The sequence below is a fragment of the Ctenocephalides felis genome, unplaced genomic scaffold, assembly GCF_003426905.1.
Source record: "Ctenocephalides felis isolate EL2017-DRISC unplaced genomic scaffold, ASM342690v1 CF-g0.4_SCAFFOLD_01604, whole genome shotgun sequence".
Classification (NCBI taxonomy): Eukaryota; Metazoa; Arthropoda; class Insecta; order Siphonaptera; family Pulicidae; genus Ctenocephalides; species Ctenocephalides felis.
In genome coordinates, this window is record NW_020537758.1 from 10,284,837 (window position 1) to 10,309,674 (window position 24,838).

A 24,838-nucleotide genomic window follows, 5' to 3' on the forward strand; every position below is an offset into this window, starting at 1 on the left:
AGTATTTTTACACCCATTGTAGTATTTTTTACACCCATTGTAGTAATTTTACAATCATTGTAGTATTTTTACACCCATTGTAGTAATTTTACACCCATTGTAGTATTTTTACACCCATTGTAGTATTGTTTACAAACATTGTAGTATTTTTACACCCATTGTAGTATTTTTACAATCATTGTAGTAGATTTACTATTATCGAGTAATTTTACACTCATTGTAGTATTGTTTACAAACATTGTAGTATTTTTACACCCATTGTAGTATATTTACAATCATTGTAGTAGATTTACTATTACTGTAGTATTTTTACACCCATTGTAGTATTTTTACAATCATTGTAGTAGATTTACTATTATCGTAGTAATTTTACACCCATTGTAGTATTGTTTACAAACATTGTAGTATTTTTACACCCATTGTAGTATTTTTTACACCCATTGTAGTAATTTTACAATCATTGTAGTATTTTTACACCCATTGTAGTAATTTTACACCCATTGTAGTATTTTTACACCCATTGTAGTATTGTTTACAAACATTGTAGTATTTTTACACCCATTGTAGTATTTTTACAATCATTGTAGTAGATTTACTATTATCGTAGTAATTTTACACTCATTGTAGTATTGTTTACAAACATTGTAGTATTTTTACACCCATTGAAGTATTTTTACTATCATTGTAGTAGATTTACTATTACTGTAGTATTTTTACACCCATTGTAGTAATTTTACACCCATTGTAGTATTTTTACAATCATTGTAGTATTTTTACACCCATTGTAGTATTTTTTACACCCATTGTAGTAATTTTACAATCATTGTAGTATTTTTACACCCATTGTAGTAATTTTACACCCATTGTAGTATTTTTACACCCATTGTAGTATTGTTTACAAACATTGTAGTATTTTTACACCCATTGTAGTATTTTTACAATCATTGTAGTAGATTTACTATTATCGTAGTAATTTTACACTCATTGTAGTATTGTTTACAAACATTGTAGTATTTTTACACCCATTGAAGTATTTTTACTATCATTGTAGTAGATTTACTATTACTGTAGTATTTTTACACCCATTGTAGTAATTTTACAATCATTGTAGTATTTTTACACCCATTGTAGTAATTTTACACCCATTGTAGTATTTTTACACCCATTGTAGTATTGTTTACAAACATTGTAGTATTTTTACACCCATTGTAGTATTTTTACAATCATTGTAGTAGATTTACTATTATCGTAGTAATTTTACACCCATTGTAGTATTGTTTACAAACATTGTAGTATTTTTACACCCATTGTAGTATTTTTTACACCCATTGTAGTAATTTTACAATCATTGTAGTATTTTTACACCCATTGTAGTAATTTTACACCCATTGTAGTATTTTTACACCCATTGTAGTATTGTTTACAAACATTGTAGTATTTTTACACCCATTGTAGTATTTTTACAATCATTGTAGTAGATTTACTATTATCGTAGTAATTTTACACTCATTGTAGTATTGTTTACAAACATTGTAGTATTTTTACACCCATTGAAGTATTTTTACTATCATTGTAGTAGATTTACTATTACTGTAGTATTTTTACACCCATTGTAGTAATTTTACACCCATTGTAGTATTTTTACAATCATTGTAGTAGATTTACTATTATTGTAGTAATTTTACACCCATTGTAGTATTGTTTACAAACATTGTAGTATTTTTACACCCATTGTAGTATTTTTACACTCATTGTAGTATTTTTACAAACATTGTAGTATTTTTACAATAATTGTAGTAGTTTGGGTGTAAAAAACAATGGGTGAAAATACTACAATAATAGTAAATTCACTACAATAATAGTAAATCCACTACAATAATTGTAAAAATACTACAATGGGTGTAAAAATACTACAATGTTTGTAAAAAATACTACAATGGGTGTAAAATTACTACAATAATAGTAAATCCACTACAATATTAGTAAATCTACTACAATGAGTCTAAAAATACTACAATGGTTGTAAAAATATTACAAGGATTGTAAAAATATTAGTACAATAATAATAGCAAATCTACTACAATAACAGTAAATTTATTTACTACGAGTGTAAAAATACTATGGTGCTTATAAATCTACTACGATGCTTGTCAATCTTGTTCAAAATATCTAACAAATATATATTTAAATAAATCATTAGAAGTTTAAAAACAACTCCCATATCAAAAAATAAAACTGATTCCTTTTTCAAATGAACAAATACTGTGAATATTTTTATTATTCTTTTGTTATTTATTTTGACAATTTTGCATAATATTTTGATACATATTTTTTACCATGAAAAAATCTCCTACGCCTCAATCACTACAGCAGACTTCAAAAGATTGCGATATCATAAAGCACAAGAAAGATGCCATAACACATTTAATTAATAACCAGGTGCAAAAATTAAAAAACTCTGAACCATCGTTCCAGAAAGAGATAGAACTGTTCAAAAGGTAATAATAAAGGTTGATTAAATCAGATTTGATACTGATTTAGTTTGTGTTTTTTTGTAGAAATCAAAGAAAAGCCAAGATGTTTTTAGTATTTTACGTCATGCTTGGGATAATCATTCTGTGGTTTACTTTAATGATAGGAGCTGTGTTAGGAGGACAAGAACCATCAACGCAATGTCACCAAACAGTTGCTTTTTGATAAAAAAATAAACAAAATTCTTTAAATATTGTTTTGTTATATTTAAATATTGTACAGTACCAATTTTAAATTCATGAACATAGTGCTATTGCTATAAATTCAAATAGATTCTAAAAATTATTTAAGAAACATAAAACCACTTAATGATTTTAACAAATTACAAACTAGCTTAAACCACTACTTCTCCTCGCACCATTCGTTCTCCTTCCTCACTTGGTCTTCTTCAGCTGCAGAGAAATCGTTTTTGATATTGAAAGTCTTGCGGATTTCATCAGGAGTCTTTCCTTTGATCATATTTGCAACTGTTTTGCACGTGACATCGAGGAGACCTTTGATATCTAGGTAGTTGGCGGCTAAAATTAGTTCAAACAAAGTTCCTTGGTCAACTTTTAAGAAATCAGCGTCCCAGGATGAGATATCATCGGTTCTTTTCTCTTTGTTTTCGTCATCCTCGGGTGGTGGTGGGTCATCTTTGTGGTAAGTTGCCCATTGAATAACCTGGGATAGAAAAATTATTGAAATTGTGACAAAATGCACTTAAAATTGATGGTGCATGGCATTGTGCTTTATAGCAAATTGCTGGAAATATCTGTACCAATAATTAGAATTTGAGAAAATTAGATTTTTAAGAATTTTAATGACAAAAATTGATCTTTCTGAATATTTTTTTATATATACTTTATTACTTATTATTAAAATCTCTATAAAATATCTGTTAATTTGATGTGCATATGTCTAATAATTGTTTTTGACCGCCAAATGGAATTTTTTGTTACATTTTTTAAAAAACTAGACTCAAAATTGAACTGGAGAGACCACATTGGCAAGAAAAAACAGCAGATTAATGAATTATTTAAAAAACATTACTGGTTGCTGAATAAACGATCCAAACTGTCGACACATTATTTACAGATATTATTTACAGATGTATTTTCAAACCAGTGCGGTCTTATGGGATTCAACTATGGGGCACCTCCAAAAAAACTAATAGACAGATTATTCAGCGAGTGCAGAACAATATCATATGGTAAGCACTGAATGCACCCAGGTACGTTCTCAACCGGTTGATTCACAAGGGCAGCAATATGATGACAGTAAATGAAGTAATTCAACAAAAAACAGACAATTATAAAAGAAGAATTGACAAACACCCAAATTACTTGGCATAAAAAGTATTCTCAGAAGCGCGCCCAACCAGGGTAAAACAAAAAATTCCCAATGATCTTATAAATAGCCATTTGTAAACGCTAACATTAATATTATTATTATTATCTTACTATTTCTATTATTGTTATTTTGTTATATTTTATTGTTTTTCTAGTATTATTTTATTATTCAGAAGTTTTATTTATATTATTTATTAATTTTATTTTTATTATTATTTGCTTTTATTTTATGTTAAATCATCAAACTATGTACATTATTTTCATGTAAATTCTATCCTTTGCACTCTTATTTATTTAAATTTATGTCATTATTTATCAATATTGCTAGATGTTAACTATTTAACAGTTGTAATAAATATTGTAATTAAAAAACAAGACCTGCCTTCCCAAAAATTTAATCAGTTCTTCATTTTGACAATTCAAATGAGATGTTATTTGAATTATTGATAACGGACACTCCGTTCTCTCAAAAACTGAAATACAATTTTTGGTACTTTTTTATCCCTTATCTTCGAAACGGCTGGACTTGCCTTTGCCAAAAACTAATCAGCACATCTCCTTATCAGTAGGATTCTAATGCTTTTTGAATTATTCAAATCTGTCAATCAGTGTTCTCAAAATCTTTGACAAAAAATTGTAACCATACACACACACATATGCATACATTCATTTTTTCTAAGGTATGCCGAAATGTTCAGAAACCTCTGAAACGTAATATTCGTTTTCTTTGTGATTACTACAATGCCACAGAAAGTTAATTAGGCTACTATTACACAAGTTTTTGTCCCTGGGTAAAATTTGGTACAAAATCTAGGGTTATGTACAAAAATACACATAGCTGACAAAAATGTCAAGGATGTCTTTTACTACCTTTTTCAGAATAGCTGAGTTAACATTGGGCAAGGGTACAACCTCCTCCTCGTCTTCGTCCATTCCCAAATCCTCCAACATAGTTTTGATTGTTACAGAGCATTTTGCAATTTCTACATCTACATCAAAAACTTCGCCATCGGACGATTGCAATTTTATATTCGGCATCTGCAATCGAGTATAGTAGTAATAAATCATATACAAACACTAATAAATGTACTATAAAATACGTACCTTTAAGTTGATTAATGTACGATAATGTGTTTAACTTTTAATGTGGTTATAAATAATTTTTTAAATGCTGAATCCTGCCTGACACTTCTTTACTCAGAGCTTGGATCCATATATGATGTGCCATAGAGCGAAAACAATGAGAGGGAAGACTCTTGCCCAGAGTGTATCCATGCGCCGGCGGACTACTTTCAAAATTTGGAAATGGAAAAAATTCATAACGACTGGCACTTGTTTATAATTTTGAATAATTATAAAAAACTATTTAATAATTTATTTGTAGCTAAATTAATAAAAAAAAAACAAATGGCGTAAATGGAAAGCAAATGTCATATCTTAAATTAGGACAGATTTTTTTAAATAATTTAGAAATTTTGTCCTAGACATCTCAATGTAATTACATTAGTAAAAACTATATTAAATTTACCAAAATTTGGTATAAAATATTATATACAACTGTATATGAAAATTTGGAATAAATTTAGTCTAAAAGCGGGCTTATGTATATTTCCAATTAGTTTAGGACATTTTTTTAGATTTTTTCAAATAACTTTGAAATTTTGTTTTGGACTAAGTATATAATTTTTTTACATGAGTATAAACTAGAAAATTTACTTAAATTTAGTATATAATATTATATGTACACTTGCATATCAAAATCTTGAATAAATTTAGTCGTAGACTTATGTATTAGTAATATATATACGTCTGTTCAAAAAGTACCCGGAATTTTCGTTTTTTCAAAAAAATATTTATTTATTCGTCTACATTAATGTGGTCCCCTTCAAAGTAGTCCCCCCCAGATATAATACACTTATGCCAGCGTTTTTTCCAATTTTCGAAGCACCCTTGATATTCACTTTTTGATATGTCCTTGAGCACTCTCAGCGATTTTCTTCAATCGAGGAAAACCGCCGTCCTTTCATGGGTCTCTTCAACTTTGGGAATAGGAAAAAGTCACACGGAGCCATATCTGGTGAATTTTGCACTTTGCAACACTTTATTTCATTTTTTACGCAAAATTTAATACAAATTCTTTGACTTTTCAATTCTTCCATTGTAAAAATCGCCGAGCTCAGAAAAACACGTCGAACCTTAGCGACTACCACAGACAAAGTAAACAGTGAATATAGCTGAAAATTTCATCATACTTTAGGGGCATGTATACCAACACAATAAAAAAAAAATTTTGACAATCAGACACTCCAGACCCGCGAAATTTAATTATTAGTAATTCGGGTACTTTTTGAACAGACCACGTATATATATATATATATATATATATATATATATATTTATATATATATATATATATATATATATATATATATATATTTAGGACATTTTTGTAGATTTCTTCAAATTACTCACAAATTTTGTTCAGGACAATTTCATTTACTTACATTAATATAAACCAGATAAAATTTACTAAAATTTAGTATAAAATATTATATACACCTGTACATGAAAATTTTGAATAAATTTAGTCGAAACGCGGGCTTGTGTATTAGTAATATATAGATTTAGGACATTTTTGTAGATTTCTTCAAGTAACTTAGTAATTTTGTTCTGGACAATCCAATTTATTTATAATAGTGTAAACTAGATATAATTTACTAAATTTGAGTATAAAATATTATATATACTTGCTTATAAAAATTTTGAATAAAAGTTGAAACACGGACTTGTGTATTTTGCCAAGTAGTAATATATGGATTTAGGACATTTTTGTAGATTTTTTCAAATTATTCAGAAATTTTGTTAACTACTATATAATAGATCACATAACTTTGAAATTTTATTCTGAACAATAAGATTTATTTACATTCGTATAAACTAGATAAAATGCACTAAAATCTAGTATAAAATATTACATATACTTGCGAATTAAAATTTTGTATAAATTTAGTCTAAACGTGGACTGTGTATATTGCCAATTAGTATAGGACACTTTTTGAGATTTACTCAAAAATTTAGTTCTGGACAATCTGATTTATTTACATTAGTGTAAACTAGATAAAATTTACTAAAATTTAGTATAAAATTTTGTATATTCTTGCATATGAACATTTTGAATAAATTTAGTTGAAACGCGAACTTGTGTATTTTGCCAATTAGTAATATATTGATTTAGGACATTTTTTCAGATTTTTTCAGATTTTAAAATAACCTAAAATTTTTGTTTTGGACTAAACAATTTTTTTACATTAGTATAAACTAAATAAAATTTACTAAAATTTGGTATAAAATATTATATAAACTTGCATATACAAATTTTGAATAAATAGTCGAAACGCGGGCATATTTCCAATTAGTTTAGGACGTTTTTTTTAGATTTTATCAAATAACTTAAAAATTTTGTTCTGGACAATACAATTTATTTACGTAAATATGTACTAGATAATTAACTAAAATTTGGTATAAAATATTATATATATACTTGCATATTAAAATTTAGTCAAAACGTGGAATTGTGTATTTAGCCTATTAGTATACGACATTTTTTTTTTCTTCAAATAACTTAAAAATCCACGTATATATAAATGTTATAATAAATTAGATAAATAATATGTAAAATTTTAATTAAATATGCTTTTAAATTATTTAAAAAAACAACGTAAACCACTTTTTTATATTTATCATACAACCAATCTTGCCCCTGAAAAATTGTAAGATAACTAATGGAATAAAAAAAATGTATAAAATTTAAAAATATATTTATTTATTATAGTTATATATGTGACACCATTTACAATTTTTTTTACAAACAATTTCAAATAAATATAGAGTGTATATTGTCTTTTTTTGAGCAAACAAAATTATAAAATGTTTTGTAACTCATGATCTTTTTAGCTTTTTAAAAAAAAATCTTTTTATGAAAAATTTAGAAAATTTAATTATAAAATATGCATCATATAAGTCATGTTATTTCATTACAAATTCTATGAAAATATTGATTTTCTCTATTTATCGTTTCATACATAAAATGATATTAAGGAAGAACATGCATATTCGTATAATGGCCATAGCAAGAGAATTATGTAAAACTAATTATAATCGATTGTAAACTATTATTTATATGATATGGATACAGGTTTATTACATGTAAAATCTTATTAGAGAACTGTGTTATTGTTCCAGTTTCCTATGTTTGCATAATTGAAACATTAAGATGTTTGTCTTCTGCGTCATTGTGAGAGAATTAAATATATTTATGTATTTGGGATAAAAGACATATAGATAAAGGTATAGGAAATTATACTATGGGGTTAGATAATATTTTATATGATTTATTTTTGCAACATTATATGAAATAATTGAATAGACGATGGATCATTCGTAAGTCCCAACAACCCCAAATTTATTAAATATAATATTTAAGATTTCATATTTTTGAACTAAAGCTATTCTTTTTATAAAACGTTTATTATTTTTTTATTTATAATTTTTCTCATCAATTTTTTCTTAGCACTATTTCCACGAAATAACTATTTGAAGAACTTAGCCCACTTTTTCAATTTTTAATTACAATATGCGATTGATAAATGCTAAACATTTTTACTATGAAACAACTAATTCTTTATGAACTTAATCAATTATTTGTCTCGACGTACTTTTGGTAGATGATAATGCAAAAATTTAATTATGCCCAAGAATTAATGATGAGTGTCTAATTTGCTGAAAAAATCTAAAAAGAAAATACGATTGCCCAATGATATTCATTTATCTTTACAAAAACAAATAAAATTTACACATAAAAATACAAAATCTGAAAAATACATCTTTAAACAGACAAAAACTTAGTATAAAATATTATATATACTTGCATATTAAAATCTTGAATGAATTTAGTCAAAACGCGGAGTTGATTTGGGATATTTCTGATTTCTTCAAATAACATGTAAATTTTGTTTTAAACCATTCAATTTATTTACATTAGTATAAACTAGATAAAATTTACTTAAATCTAGTATAAAATATTATATATTCTTGCATATTAAGATTTTAAATAAATTTTGTTGAAACGCGGACTTGTGTTTTTTGCCAAGCAGTATTATATTGATATAGAAAATTTTTGTAGATTTTTTCAAATAACATGGAAATTTTGTTCTGGACCATTTAATTTATTTACAATAGTATAAACCAGATAAAATTTACTACAATTTAGTATAAAATATAATATATACTTGCATACTTGCATATTAAAATTTGAATAAATTCAGTTGAAATCACACATAAAAATACAAAATCTGTAAAATACATCTTTATACAGATGGGAAAAAAATTCTTACAAAATTTATAAGAAATACAAATTAAATAAAATTTTAAAAAAGTATGAAAAATTTAATGAAAGTTTTGTTGCATAGTGTTAACATAAAATGTAAGCCCTTAAATTTAAGTAGTAAGTAAAGAAATAAATTCGTTAAATTTTATTTTGAAACTAACTTTACTAATTTTTATTACAATTAGATTCAAATTCGAAATTATTAAAATGTACGAAATTTTCTATAATAACCATTTTTTACCATTCTCTTTTATTTTATAATATAAATAAAACAGTAAAAAAATATAAATTTTACATTATATATATAGGGTAGCACAGGGTACAAAGTCTAATTTGACTTTGAGCAATTATATTGTAAAAACCATAACAATTATATCACAACAAATAACACATATCAAACAAACAACTATCTGACTATGTTCAGTGAAACTCCCAACTAATTCATCATTATAGAAATGTTTTTTTGCTGTTTTTCAAAAATTTGGCACCTGGTCCTTTTAACCCCATGAAGAGCAAAAAGATGCAATGTCTTGTTTTTAATTTTAAAGGGATTTTATAAAATATTAGCTATATTATTCAACCAATGCAAAATATAAATTTTATGGGTACATTTTTTCCAAGGATAACACTGTATATAACCCTGATCTGGTATTTCATCAGAAATAATCATAAGCATATTTGAAATATCTATTTATTTAATTTATCTCTTGTAAAATTACTTAAAACCTTTTTTATTCTCTATTAATGGTGAAAGTTCAGTTGGTCCTTCATACACCACCCACCAGCTTTTATAGAAATTTTTATAAAAAAAAAAACTGTTGAATCTAGCATAAAATTAACAATACATGTTATAAAATAATTAAATAACGTATATATAAAAATTATATTAAGGTCTCGTAAACTAAACAACAGCGCTCACTGAGGTACTAACAACGAAAGAAAATTCTTTTGTTATGGATTTTCAAACATTTTTCTCCTGATAGCAACGTCGTAAGAATCAATGTGGTGACTGGTTATACATCTCTTGCCCTCTACTTTCAAATAAAATTCTTAACTTCACTTGTTTTTGATATATCGTTGGTGGATATATATATATATATATATATATATATATATATATATATCGATATATAAATTAATTGCAATTTTATTAAAAAAACAGTCTTTTTATTATATAAAATGTAATCGTTTATCGGAGTCTGCGCCACCGTTTTCCTTCATCTTGGAAGGGGTTGCAGTCGCTTTATCTTCAGAATCACATGTGGCCTGATTTTCCAGTATTGTTCCAACTGTTATCAAGAATTTTATGGGAAAATAATTGTATCAGAAAATTAAATTAATTTGAGAAAAAAATTGATTAAGATCGCACGTGTGGAGACCGAGATCCAGCAGAAACAGGTGAGGGTAGTAGATTTTATTTAAATGTTTTTTTTAAATTCTAATAGTTGTAATTTAAATGCTTTAGGGTAAGAAGCTTGATTATTTATTTAAAATAGTTGTAACCTATTTCTTCTAAAATTAATAATAATTAATTAAATCTCTACTAAATTAAATTATAATCGAAAGGAAAATGATTAATTTTTTATGACGTTTTTTTCATATAATTTTTCAAAAGCAATTGCTTCCACTTTAAAAAGCCCTCTCTACATTTATATATTAAGTTGTAATAGTGTATCAAAATATTAAAATATACTCTTAAATGTTAACTTAAAAGCATCACAATATTTAGACCTTTTAACTAATTAATTTTGGTTACAAGATATTATATAATAGAATTTTTATAAATCGACTATGCTTGAGTTAAATTTCGTTTAAGACTTTTCTATGCTTAATAATTTTTTTTTTCTGAATTTATAGAGTAAATTTTTAACGAATTACTAGAGTGGGTTTCAAGGTATTTCTTTTCCTTATAGAAAATTTCTTTAAATTTCTTTACCATATCGTTTTAGAATGTAAATTTGGTGTATCATATATTTAGAGATGATTTTAATCAGGCATAATATCAAGACTATCATTTAATTAAAAAAAATCTAAAAAATGATAAATATATATTATCGTTGCAAAAAAAATTTGATAAATTCTCTGTCACCATTCACTATTAAATATATTTTTGAATCAATAATTCTTAAAATGTGCTGGTATGTTTTTTTTATTAATTTTGCACTGATGACACAAACTACGGTGTCGAAACGTCCTTAACTTATAATATTATGAAATAAAAGTAGTGCTAATATTTAAGGTGATTAATTAAATAATTTGATTTCATCTATTTTGACCATAAGTAATCAAATAAAATGATTCATTATTCATTCAAATCATTCATTAAATATATATTAGATTAGATATATTATATTAGAAAATATAATAACTAACTGATTGAAACATAATTAAAGGCATAAATTTTAATATTCAGTAATGATTTTATTGGTAAAAAATCAATATATGAATATTGATAAATTTATCGTAATTTTTTCTTCATTATATTCAACCATATTTATAATCAAGTCAGCATGAAATACAAAAATAATTTTATGTCTAACTATTATATTTAATATTAGGTATAAAAATTCACTCCATTGCCCAATAAAGGTTTATTAAAATTTGCAAAAACTTAAATATTCAAACTTTTAATTTTTTTAATATATATTTTTCAGTATCAAATTCTAATACATTTCAGAAATAATTTTAAAAATCAATGAATTTGCTTGAGCTATAAAGTGTCTAATGAAATGTAATGAAAAGCTTAGCCATATATTTGTTAATTTAATCAATGGCTTTATCATTTATTATTCAAACAAAATCCTAGATATCCTAAAAAACAATGCATTTTTTATAATTTTTAGAAAAAACATAAAATGTTAGTAAATAAAAAATAGTGAGTCGCAATTTTGAAGACCATGTATCCATCAATATCAATTCAACATTTTCCTTCCACAGAACTCCTACAAAGTTATACAAATTCTAAATAGTTTCATATATAGATTTTCTTACCAAATAATTTGGTCTATAAAATGTTTCTTAATAGATACGATTTTGCTCTAGGTATCCATTTCAGCAATTAGTAAATGTTTAGGTTCATGAATTTATAATGAGTAATTAGTGGATGTAGGCAAATTTGAAATGTAATAATTCGTAGTATATATCAAATTGGGAAATTGAAGGTAAAATAATGTTTATATATATATATATATATATTAATATAAAATCTGATAGCAACTTGTCTGATAGATTTGCTCTATCGTTCTAATAAAAAAGCTGTATAAATATACCATTACAATTTTTCACACCCAATTTCCATTATGGCTTTGCAAGACAATCACGGAATTTTTCGTGAAGAATCATAATTAAATCATGTTTTTATTTATTTTTTTGTAGTTATTCGCAAACAATCCTTTTACGCATAAAATTAAAGCTTCCGTCGTCGTCTTGATGTTTACATCCGGATAAAACACCTCTTAAAATTATATTATATCATACATATAAATCATCTAAAAGGCAAGGTTAATTCTTTTTTCATTTGCATAATGGAGATATTTAATATTGTGTTGCATTTTAGATAAACATCATGTTATTAAACGTAGTTAAGATATAAAGGACATTTGTAATAAATTAGTTACAATGGTAGATGTTGGTCTGATGGGACGTAAAATCATAGAATAATTATTAAGAGACATTTAATTATGCTATCTTGTTATTTTTATTATTAGACAAAAAGTATGATGAAAATCGTATAAATAATTATTTAATCATGGCAAAGTTATTTTTTTACCATTTTAACATTGAAGGCTATGATGTTATCCGAAACGTATGAGCATCAAACAAACTTTAAACAATTTCATTGAGCATTCTTCAACAACCGATTATTAAAACTTAACTCATACAATTAATGTTCTAAAGTTTGAATATTTTATTTATATTTTTTAAAGTTATTATTTTTATTTGCATTTTTTGACTACTCATTATATTTATATAAGTAGTTTTATTATATATTTTCTTGATATTATAATATACAATTGTGTTCACTCAATAGGAGTCAAACAGGATTACGAAAAGTAGAGATGTATTAATTTTTTTTATATTGATTATTAAAATTGATCTAATTAGCAGCCAAATAGTCGAACTAAAGGGCAATAAATAATTAACTATTTATTATGTACGTTTCGACACTGTATGTGTGTCATCATTCAACACGTTAACAAATTCTGAAATATTTTACAAAGTTTATAAAATTAAAAGATTATATAACAAATAAAAATATCAATGCAGACCAAAACACAAAGACACAAAAACAAATTTTAGAGGCATTATTTTTTGAAAATCCTGTTTTGGTATGTATTGATATTTTTATTTGTTATCTTCTAATAATCTTGTAATTTTGCAAAACTTTGCAAAATATTATTTAGAATTTGCTAACGTGATAAATGATGACACATATGCAGAGCCGAAACGTACATAATAAATAGTTAATATATTTATTGCTTTTTATGTCGGCTATTGGCTACATATAAACAATTGAAGAAAATGTTTCAACGTCGAACAAAAAATCTTAAGTTTATATATATATATATATATATATATATATATATATATATATATAGATTTTTAAAAATAAATTCATTTTCCATGCTTAACAAAAATAGAATAAACAGAATTGGTTGTTATAAAAGCATTATATTATATTAATGGATTATGTTATTAAATTGTCATTGTGCCTTGATCCTACTTGAGAGCAGAAATAAGGACATTCATTTAAGTGACACACACGCTTCTTGAAAAAGAGAAAAAACAAACGAATTTATAAGGAAGAAACGTATTTTACTAAAAAAAATTATTTACAAAAAACATTTTAAAAATATTTATTATTAATTAATTAATTCAAAAACCTTTAACAAATAATGATAGCAACGTATAGCACGATTCCTGGAATCTTGTTGAAACTATAAGAATATCTAATGTAAATTATAAGATCACTAAAAAGTTTAGTATCTTTCATAATTAAAAATTTGCTAAGAATTATAATAATTAGGTTTTTTTAGAACATGAGAAAATTAATAAGTACGAATTTTAATAAATTTAACACAAAGTTTACACTAGGTGTAAAAAGCATTTTACCTAAAGGAAAATTGGATAAACTTTCAAACAGTCAAATATATTTGACTTAATCCATATAATAATTGAGAATCAGCTATTTAGATACAATTTTCAAGTATTTATTTCGAAAGTACAGTTTATGCCTTAAATGCCACCTTCACCTAGTTTTTTATTTATTTCTAGAAAGATTATTTTTAATACCTCAAAGTGAAAATTGCATTTCCGTTTTTCACTCTACTACGTTCTAATAATATATTTATGAAATTCCGATTCTAATCCTCATGTAAGAATTAAACTGTAATTAAAGAAAGTTTCTTTAAACAAACTTGGTAAATCCAAAATGGATTAATAATGGAAATATTCAAAAGAAAATTGTTTGTAATATTCAACAAAATATTAGAAGTAATATTGCAAGTAGGTTTTAATCTTGAGTACTTTGTTTAATGCGAAAACTAGGTTGGAAAATTTAATCTAGTTTTGTTTTAATAAAACATTTTTTTAAATAAATAGACTAGAATAAACCTACACATGGGCAAATATTACCCTGTTATGATTCTATGATTATTCTATGACTATAACAACTAAATAAAATTACCAAAGAGCAAATTTTTTAATTTTCCGAAGAAGAAATTTAAGTTCTCTCCAGATGAGATAATTTTGATATAAATTAATAAGTATATTTTTAAAAGCAGTTTTCTGATTTCTTTGTAATTGTAGAGCAATAAGAACTTCTGAACTAATGATATTTCTTATATATGTGACTTTTTTGAAGGCAACCCAATAGTCCTATTCATATATACATTTTTTATTGATATGGAGCAATTCCATCAAAGGACTATTTTAACTCGAATATATATAATTTCTTTCTATATTTTCAAGTAAAAATGGATATTACTACTGCTTGATATCAGGCTGCCCGAAACGGTACAAATATGCCTATCATAGAAACGATACTAAATAAAAACAAAATTGATCATATATAGAAATCATATATAGTTATATTGAAAAATCTAACCAGATATAGAATAATTAGACAAACTGCAATAATTTGATAACGAATAAACATGAAAATTGTACAAAATCACATGAAACATATATATATCTATGTATTTTTGACTAGCAATGCATATAATTTAATGATCACTTCAGCATTTTAAATGAAAAATATATTGTCGACAACATTATAATTTGTAAAAATTAACTATGGAATAGAATATACAGAGCAAATGTTTGCATCTGTTATTATTAAAATGATAATTATTAAATGTTAAAACAAAGACCTAAACAGGTATTTTTTCTAAGTTTTTTTTTATAATAATGATGTTTCGAAAAAAACAGGTAAACTAGACACATCATTATTTACGCTAATGTGTGAAAAAAATTAACTTATTATTTATCTTCAGACACTCAGACAAACAAAATTTTGGTTACCATTGAACTAGTGGTGTATGGCATCGTGCCTTAAGGCAAATTGCTAGAACCTCCCGTACCGTAACGAAATGATCGAAAAATATTAAATGTTTTCAAATAGATTATTATTAATACTGTAACATTATAAGAATTATATAAACTAAATTGCAAAGTTGAAATTATTTGTTAAAGTATATTAGAACTTTAGTCAGAATTAAAATCCGAATTTTTTTCAGTACACAAACAAAAAAATTTTTTTTTAAAAAAATTCTGCACTCTTTGCTCCGTATCTCCGACTGCTGGACCTGCCTTTGCCAAAAACGAATCAGGAATCGAACGTTTTTCGAACCATACAAATCGGTTGATCCGTGCGCCTGAAAACGTGGACGAAAAATTGTATCCATACATACAAACATACACATCCATTTTTTGTTAGGTATGCCTAAATGCTCTGAAACCTTCAAAACTTGAAGGAATGCAAAAATGTTCAAATTCGATAAATATTTTGTGATACGGAAAAATGTTTACTTTACAAAATTTAAAATTTACAGAATCTTACAAGCAATTTGTATTTAATACAAAGGATTTCCCATTTTAAAATTATTACTTCTAGTTTATAAAATGCGTAGGTGCCATTATCTACAAACGAATGATGACCTATCATCACGAAGCGCAGGAGTTCAAGATAGATTCATTTAATTTAATTTAATTTTAAGATTAATTAATTTCTTATTAAGCTTCGACGTATATACTCATCGAAGAGAAAAAGATTTGATCGAATTCTCGATTCTATATATGTAATAAAGACAGCTAGTAGATAATAAATAGATATAGTTAATAGATGAATGAAAGGTCAGTTTGTGTCATTATAGGAGAGCAATGTGGTATCTATCTATCTTCAAACAATTCGTTTACGCGTTTATTTTGGCGCCTCATTGATTTCTAATCATGTTTTTGGATAACTTAATAATAGACACATGACTAGATAGTGGATATTTTTGAAGGGGTAACACCAAGGGTCAATTTAAAACTAGTTGGTTTAGTATTTAGCCTTGAGGCAAGTTACATGAACTTCACGATATGTGTAAATAATCGACTTAATCAAAAAAAATGTGTAAATAATATACTTGATCAATCCTACTTTAAAAAAAAAAACGATAATAATTTTAGCAAAGTTTGACGAATTTTTAAAATTAAACTACTTGTCGTAAGGCCGTAATTTTACAGTAAGTTCTATAAGACAGTTCCATGAAAATCGGCTTAATTTTTTTTTTCAACAGTTAATTACAAGAAAACTGCATGGTAGATTTTCACATAAAATTAATATCAGTACCATTCCCAACTAATATCTTTCGAACAGTTTTTGATTTTTTAAAATCGGTTCGGTAGGATGAGCTTAAATGTGGACGAAAAGTTTGACACTTTTTTTATAATTGCAAAGAAACGGCTTGGCAGATCGTCGCACAAAACTGACAAACGATAGTCTTTACCGAAATACATCAAATGGCTTTTAAATTTCTAAAATCGGTTTAGGCGTTTTTTGACAAATTTTGACAAATGCCAAAAAAGCGATACCAATTTTTGCAAACTTTGACGAATTTTTAAAGCTGAACTAGTTGTCGTAGGGCCGTAATATTTTAGTATGATCTAGAAGACTATGGTATCTACCGTCAAAAAAATAATCATAAAAATCGTCGAAAATTTTTTTTTTAAACTTTATTACAAGAAAACGGCCCGGCCGATCTCTACCAAAAACTAATCAGCACAATTCCCAACCAATATCTTTCGAACGGTTTTTGAATTTTCAAAATCGATTCAGAATTGCGGGCTAAAACGTAGACGAACAATTTTTCACTTTTCTGCGATTTATAAAGAAACGGCTTGGCCGATCGTCGCACAAAACTGACAAACAATAGTTCTCGTCAAGATACATCGAATGGCTTTTAAATTTTTGAAATCGGCCCAGCCGTTTTCGAGAAAACGTCGATTTACGGCAAAAAATCTGTTCACATACACACACACACACACATACTTTTTCCAAATTTGGTCTCATTCGATTCAGAATGGCTTGAAACGTCGAGAAAACATAAAATTAGAGAATCGGATTTTTTGATGACAACAAACTTCTCCTCGGGAAGTTAAAAAATCGTATATCCTTAGCTAAAGCCACAATGTCGTTTTACTAAATCTATTTTTATTATTCTTATCTCAAGTAATCTTATACCTTGTTGATATTCACTTCGTTTTGTGATTAATAAAATAAAAAAGTTTCAATACAATTTTTCATTCTTCAAACTTTGCTCCTAGCTATGCTTCTAGTTTTGCGTAGAAAATTGAAATATGATACATCAAGGTGCGAAAAAATAAGAAAATGCGCTTTTAATTAAATCTATGTAGTTTATAAAACGAAAATAAACGACATTCTGAACAACAATTGTTAAAAGTTTTAAAAAATCTAAAGTTTTGCGTTTGATTTATAAAAATAATAGTGGATCATTTACTATCGACTTATAAAGTTCGCTAAAGAGAAATTTACTATTATTTCCACAAAAAATCAAATTTGCCAGTTTTGTGTTTTTTTGACGTTTCAAGTCATTCTGAATCGTTTGAGACCAAAATTGTTAAGGAAGAGAAAATTTCCAAGAGCAAAAATTTAAAAGTGAGTTGAGCCTTTCGCCTTTCGCTTTAATAAATTAGAACTTCCATTTTCAAATTTACTAAAATTAACAAAAAAATTCCGAGAACGCTTTATCTGACTGCCTGAAACAGGTGAGATTTTTCCTAAAGTTAATTATGAAAAAAATTGTACGAAATTGCATAAAATGTGAGAGAAAATCTAAGTGAAATCTAAAAATTTTGGTACTGCAATTTTGATTAAAATGCAATTTAAATTTGAAAAAAATAAAACGTTTTTATTACTAATTATTATTTTGAATCATATTTTGGTCATTTACCATAAATAAACCCACTTGTCCAATTAATTTAACTACAAGTTACCGACCCGGATTTTAACTAGAAAGCCACCGCAATTTGCTAATTTAATGTTTCAAGTCATTCTGAATCGTTTGAAACCAAAATGTTACAGAAGAGAAAATTTTCGAGAGCAAAAATTTAAAAGTGAGTTGTGCCTCTCACTAGGGGGACATCTATTAATCACGTGATCGATTTTTTTTAGGACTTTTGGACGCCCCATCCCCCCTTAAAATTACCCCCCCCCCTCTTTTCCATCAAATTTCACGTGTATTTTTAGTTACAAGAAAAAATGGTACGATTTTTTAATTTTTTTGAAAATGAAAATATACACGCGATACTCAAATTTACCCCCCCCCTTCCCCGCTAAAAATCTCGTGTATATTTAGTTACGAGAAAAAAAATGGTACAATTTTTGATTTACTTTGAAAATGTTTGGATTTTTTTAAAAAAATCAGGTAAAAAATAAATACACGTGATATATTACTATACCCCCCCTCCCCCACGTGATATCTTGTGATTTTTTATCAAAATCCCCCTTCCCCTAAAAACCAAGCATGATTATTGGACGCCCCCTAATTTTGAACATTAATTTTAAAATCCATAAAAATTGGGGAAAAAATACGAAAACAAATTGTCTGACTACCAGATACAAGTTATATTTTTCTTATTATTTCTAATATTGTTATTTTGCTATATTTATTATTATCTGCCACTTATTGTTTTATTCCACTTTATTGTTTTTCAAGTATTATTTATTCAGGAATTTTATTATATTTATTAATATTATTATTTGCTTTTATTTTATATTAAATCATCATACTACGGATATCATTTTAATGTAAATACTATCCTTTGTACTCTTTTTTTTATTTAAATTTAGGTTATTGTTTATTTGTATTGCTAGATGTTAAATTATTTAACAGTTGTAATAAATAAATATTGTAATTAAAAAAAATATAAATATATATTTTTAGAATAAATTATGAAGGATCAAAAGTGAAAAAAAATCGGTAGACATCTAGAAAATACATAAACTTTTGTACGGTTGTTCGTAATTCTGATTAAAAAATAATAGATTCATTTGATTTTTTTTATTATCATATTACGTACTAATTTGTATTTTAAATCACATTTTGGTCATTTACCATAAATAAACTCACCCGCCCGAATTAATTTAACTACAAGTTACCGACCCTAATTTCAACTAAAAAAGTATGGTAACCCCAATACAATGTATAAAACTATATAGTTTTGTTTTCCCAAGACTTTTCACTAAAATATTTTTACTATACAAGTTCCAGGAATATCTAAAGATCACATGTCACAAAATTAGCAAAGTTATTTTACTGCCAAATCATTTTTATCTGATTACTCCGTAATCGAATTCGCCATTCGTATGAGAGTTATATATATATATAGAGAAGGAATAAAACATAAAATTGGGACGAGCCAATAAAATATATATTCGAAAATTATTGTACATTAGATTAATTGAATCATTTCGAGATATCCTATAAACACAAATATAATATATTGGAAATGAAAAGTAAAATTGAAGGTGTAGGATGTAAATTAGATAAAACATACATTGATTAAATATAAGATGCAAAAGGAATTTGGAAATATATTTAATGCCTTTATTTTTAGTTATTTTGAAAGATTTTTAATGCCTTCATTTTTAATTCTTTAATTTATCTTAGAGTAAGACAAAAGATGCAAAAGTAATTTTGAAATATTTTTATTGCCTTCATTTTTCATTTCCTAATTTATCTTAGATTAAGACAAGATGCAAAAGGAATTTTGAAATATTTTTAATGCATTTATTTTTTACTTTTTAATTTATCTTAGAGTAAGACAAAATGCAAAAGTAATTATGAAATATTTTTATTGCCTTCATTTTTCATTTCTTAATTTATCTTAGAGTAAGCCAAAGATGCAAAAGTAATTTTGGAATATTTTTAAAGCCTTTATTTTTCATTTCTTAATTTATCTTAGAGCAAGACAATATGCAAAAGTAATTTTGAAATATTTTTAAAATCTTCATTTTCATTTCTTAATTTATCTTAGAGCAAGACAATATGCAAAAGGAATTTTGAAAAATTTTTAATGCATTTATTTTTTACTTTTTAATTTATCTTAGAGTAAGACAAGATGCAAAAGTAACTTATTGAAATATTTTTAAAGCCTTAATTTTTATTTCTTAATTTATCTTAGATTAAGACAAGATGCAAAAGTAATTTAGAAATATTTTTAAAGCCGAAAGTAATTTTGAAATATTTTTAATGCCTTCATTTTTCATTTTTTTAACTTATCTTAGATTAAGACAAGATGCAAAAGTATTTTTGAAATATTTTTACTGCCTTAATTTTTCATTCCTTAATTTTTAGAGTAAGATAAGATGCAAAAGTAATTTTGAAATATTTTTAAAGTCTAAATAAATTTTGAAATATTTTTAATGCCTTCATTTTTCATTTTTTTAATTTATCTCAGATTAAGATAAGATGCGAAAGTAATTTTCAAATATTTTTAATGCCTTCATGATAATAAAAAAAATCTAAAAATCCTCCTAAACATTTTGGCATACCTTACAAAAAATAGATGTAAGTATGTATGTGCGGATACAATTTTCCGTCGACGATTTCGGGAGCACGGATCAACCGATTTGAATGATTCAAAACACATCCGATTCCTATTGATATCAAAAATATTTTTGGAGATACAGAGCAAAAAAAGGGCGATTCAGCAAGAATGTTTCAAAAAACTTTACTTGTATTGGAAAAATGAATAATGGTAATTATTATTATTATTTTTAGGAAAATGATGGCTACACACACTGGACCATCTCGGATAATAATATTCACAATAATCTACTTCTGTCTTTTATCTTATACTTTGTCCTGGCCTGAGAATAAACGCGTTAATTGCAGGTACAACTAGTATATATATATATATATATATATATATATATACATATATATTTATTTCTCAAATGTAAAAATGTTTATAACATACTAAAATATTATTTCAGAAAATATGTTTATGCTCCCGTTTGCAGAGGTTCTGTAAAGCGTAACAATTTTCCAGTTCCAACAAATATGAATAGGTAAATATTAAAAAAAGCAATTTTTAAATTTTTAAATAAATACCCAACCTAATTTCCTAAATAATATACATCTCTTTCTCATTTTTTCCTTTAGGGTGATGCCTGAAGTTTTCAGTTTGCCGAAAATACACTTATTCGAACAAAATTCTTATGGGATCCCTTCACAAAATCAAGAAACCATCAAACAAAAGGTGATTATAAACCTACAGCAACCTTATATATCGATAAATTATTATCAATTATTTTTTTTTTTAGGATGATGCTTTGATCCGTGCCATATTTCAACAAATACTACAAAGACGACATCGCACACAAGAATATGGTCTTGAATCATTTGAAGAAAATTGAACAAACAATTGTGAATTATTTTTCTATTATTAGTTTTAGTTTCTTATACAAATATATAAGTATGTGACTCATATATTTATAATTGTATTATTTAAAGTATAGTCTAACAAATTGTATATTTCAAACTGTAGTTGTACTACAACTAAAATAAATATACTTGGAGATTACTAATATATTATTAATAAACGAAAATAAAATATTTATTTGAGAAAATATACTTTAATTTATTATTGAGTACGATATGCATTGAAATATTTACTTATCTTAATAATAGAATTATTAATATATTGTAAATATGTTCAGCTTTTGACTTCTTCGTTAAGCCTTTTAAACAAATATCTCGCTACAGCCAGCATTTCACTTATACAATTATCAACTTCCAACTTCTTTTGTAGCATATGAAAATATTCTAGCTTAGGCTGCATTTCTAATACTGAAATTTATGAAACATCTGAATATTCTACTCATTCTTAAATAGATGTAATTAACTTACATTTATGAGTTTCATTATTCTCATTATACTCGCAAAGGACATAGTACTTGTCTGAAGAAGTTTCATTGTTGAAAGAGAATGTATATTTAATCTAAAATAGGGATAAAAGTAGTTAATTAACATATTTGTAACGTAACATATGCTACATTATTGAAAATTGATGCTAGTTTACAGGTTAGGAATAAAATATAATACCTGATATATATTGTTCGATTCCAATATTATTTTCAACTCCAGCCCATTATATTCTTTATAGTAATCCAGCTCACTTTTAATGTCTTTCATAAACCATTCATAGTGCTCTTGGATTTTTTTTTTTGCTATAATAATAAAATTACATCAAGTACATTACTTAACTTATTTACACAAAAAAGTGAAAATTACCATTGATGCAATTATCCTGTTTTTCTTTTGCTTGTTTTACAATATTTGCAGCCTCGGCATTCTCTTTTTCAGCTATAGCCATTTTCTTTGAAAGAAAATCGTGTTTATTTAATTCTGTAGCATAGTTCGACATACACTCTTCATGTTTATTACGTAGATTTTTTAATTCAGTCTTCAATTCTGCAAATTTACACATGTCTTGGTCGAGATCATCTCGGAGGTTTTGTATTAAGCTTTGAGCAATTGGAAATCTATCCATATTGAGTAATAATTTAATAACAACTAATTTTTAGACAAGTGTTTTAAAATCAAAGCATATCTGACATTTTGAAGTAGTAATAGTATTGCCAACGTTGACAATAGTGATTGACAGACTCAAAAGTTTTGCAGTGTTGGGCAATACCATTTTTGACAGTTTATGGCCATTCCTTAAAAACAGAAAAATTTGTCCATTTTGTATTCCGCCTATATAAAATAATAACCACAGCTAATATACGCTATTAATTTAATGATTACTAAGTATTAAAAAGTTTATTGAACTTCATTAACCATTATACTGCACAATATTGATTTTTCATAAGCTCTTAACATTCGGAAACAATGTAAGACGCAAACTTGTTTTTCACGAATAATTTGTGTAATATTAATATAATTAATATATTGTGTGTTATATGTAATCCTTTATCTTATTCAGGAATTCTTCTAAAAACGATTCGTCAAACAGTGACTCAAGTGATGAAGATTATTGCCCAGAAACTGTTAAAGAAGAATTATCGGAAGAATCATCCGATGACGCTTGCGAGGATGATTCAGGAGACGAGCAAAAAGGACAAAAACGAAGTAAAAAGTGTAAAACAAAATACACAAAACGTAGAAAAACCGAAGAATCACCAGAAGCTAAAAATGTAGACAAAAGTGTAACTGAAACAGGTTTAAACGAAGAAGACAAGAAAAAGAAAGCAGACTCCTTGTGGGCAGATTTTTTGAGTGGAACCGGAACAAAATTAAAGCCTAAAAGTGACTCCAATGGCAGTTTGAAACAGGAGAATAAAGTTCCAAATAAAGTGGAAAAACCAAAACCTGCAAAAGAAGTTGTAACAGTCAAACAGATCTTTGATTTTGCTGGCGAAAAGGTAAATAATAATAGGTTGTCAAATATCTCCCTTCCGCCTTTTTGTATCATAAACCAAGAGCAAAAAAGCGGAAGGGAGATATTTGACAACCTAATACTTCACTCTTTAAAATTTATTTTTGTCTGTTCAGGTTGAAGTAACCAAAGAAGTCCCAGCAGATTCAGTGGAAGCCCGTCTCGCCGGCACAAATGACTCAACGACAAAAGAAACACCTGACAAAAAGCCTGCGGCCAAACCTGCACCTAAAAAAAGCGGTATGCAATCTATTTTAAGTCAAATAAATAAAAAAATAAAATCAGCACCCTGGAGAAGTCAAAACTAGATTGGGATGGTTTTAAGAAAAAGCAAGGGATTGAGGAAGAAATACAGAATCACAACAAAGGCAAAAATGGGTCAGTAATATAATTAATTAATAAATGCATCAACAATTGCATTAAATTATTTTTACCTTTGCAGGTATTTGGAAAGACAAGACTTTTTGCAGCGTGCAGACTTACGACAGTTTGAAATAGAAAAGGAAATGAGAACTACAAGACGAAGTAACAGATAAATATCATGTATGAAATGTACTGAAAATATTGATGTAAACAATAAATATGAATAACAAACAAAAATTAAATTTAATAATAATTTAATTCAATATATACACAATTT

General features: G+C 26.1%; 3 protein-coding genes across 3 annotated transcripts; 1 reads left to right on the top strand and 2 right to left on the bottom strand.

The window, feature by feature from the left end:
• Positions 1-2,714: 2,714 nt before the first annotated feature.
• LOC113372636 (S-phase kinase-associated protein 1) lies at positions 2,715-5,031 on the bottom strand. Its single transcript, XM_026612994.1, has 3 exons — positions 4,968-5,031; positions 4,734-4,901; positions 2,715-3,195 (listed from the first exon to the last, which is right to left on the bottom strand). Exons 2-3 carry the CDS (start codon positions 4,899-4,901, stop codon positions 2,875-2,877), a joined length of 489 nt encoding a protein of 162 aa, XP_026468779.1. The 5' UTR covers positions 4,968-5,031; the 3' UTR covers positions 2,715-2,874.
• A 17,442-nt stretch (positions 5,032-22,473) lies between these two features.
• On the bottom strand, positions 22,474-23,361 carry LOC113373334. The gene is made up of 4 exons (XM_026613644.1): positions 23,052-23,361; positions 22,863-22,987; positions 22,668-22,758; positions 22,474-22,607 (listed from the first exon to the last, which is right to left on the bottom strand). Exons 1-4 carry the CDS (start codon positions 23,308-23,310, stop codon positions 22,474-22,476), a joined length of 609 nt encoding a protein of 202 aa, XP_026469429.1. The 5' UTR covers positions 23,311-23,361.
• Positions 23,362-23,513: 152 nt separating this feature from the next.
• LOC113372383 (craniofacial development protein 1) lies at positions 23,514-24,808 on the top strand. Its single transcript, XM_026612705.1, is given in 5 exon segments — positions 23,514-23,653; positions 23,746-24,184; positions 24,315-24,471; positions 24,474-24,576; positions 24,641-24,808. Coding segments are annotated over 5 exon segments (795 nt in total). The 5' UTR covers positions 23,514-23,651; the 3' UTR covers positions 24,735-24,808.
• The last annotated feature ends 30 nt before the right edge of the window (positions 24,809-24,838 follow it).

Excerpts from the sequence above, each read along its gene's own strand:
- LOC113373334 (XM_026613644.1), bottom strand. The coding sequence starts at position 23,310 with ATGGATAGATTTCCAATTGCTCAAAGCTTAATACAAAACCTCCGAGAT. Across the intron at positions 22,759-22,862 it reads AATCGAACAATATATATCAG|ATTAAATATACATTCTCTTT; the intron begins GTATTATATTTT and ends TCCCTATTTTAG. Across the intron at positions 22,608-22,667 it reads GAATAATGAAACTCATAAAT|TATTAGAAATGCAGCCTAAG; the intron begins GTAAGTTAATTA and ends CATAAATTTCAG.
- LOC113372636 (XM_026612994.1), bottom strand. The coding sequence starts at position 4,901 with ATGCCGAATATAAAATTGCAATCGTCCGATGGCGAAGTTTTTGATGTA. Across the intron at positions 3,196-4,733 it reads ACTCAGCTATTCTGAAAAAG|GTTATTCAATGGGCAACTTA; the intron begins GTAGTAAAAGAC and ends TTTCTATCCCAG.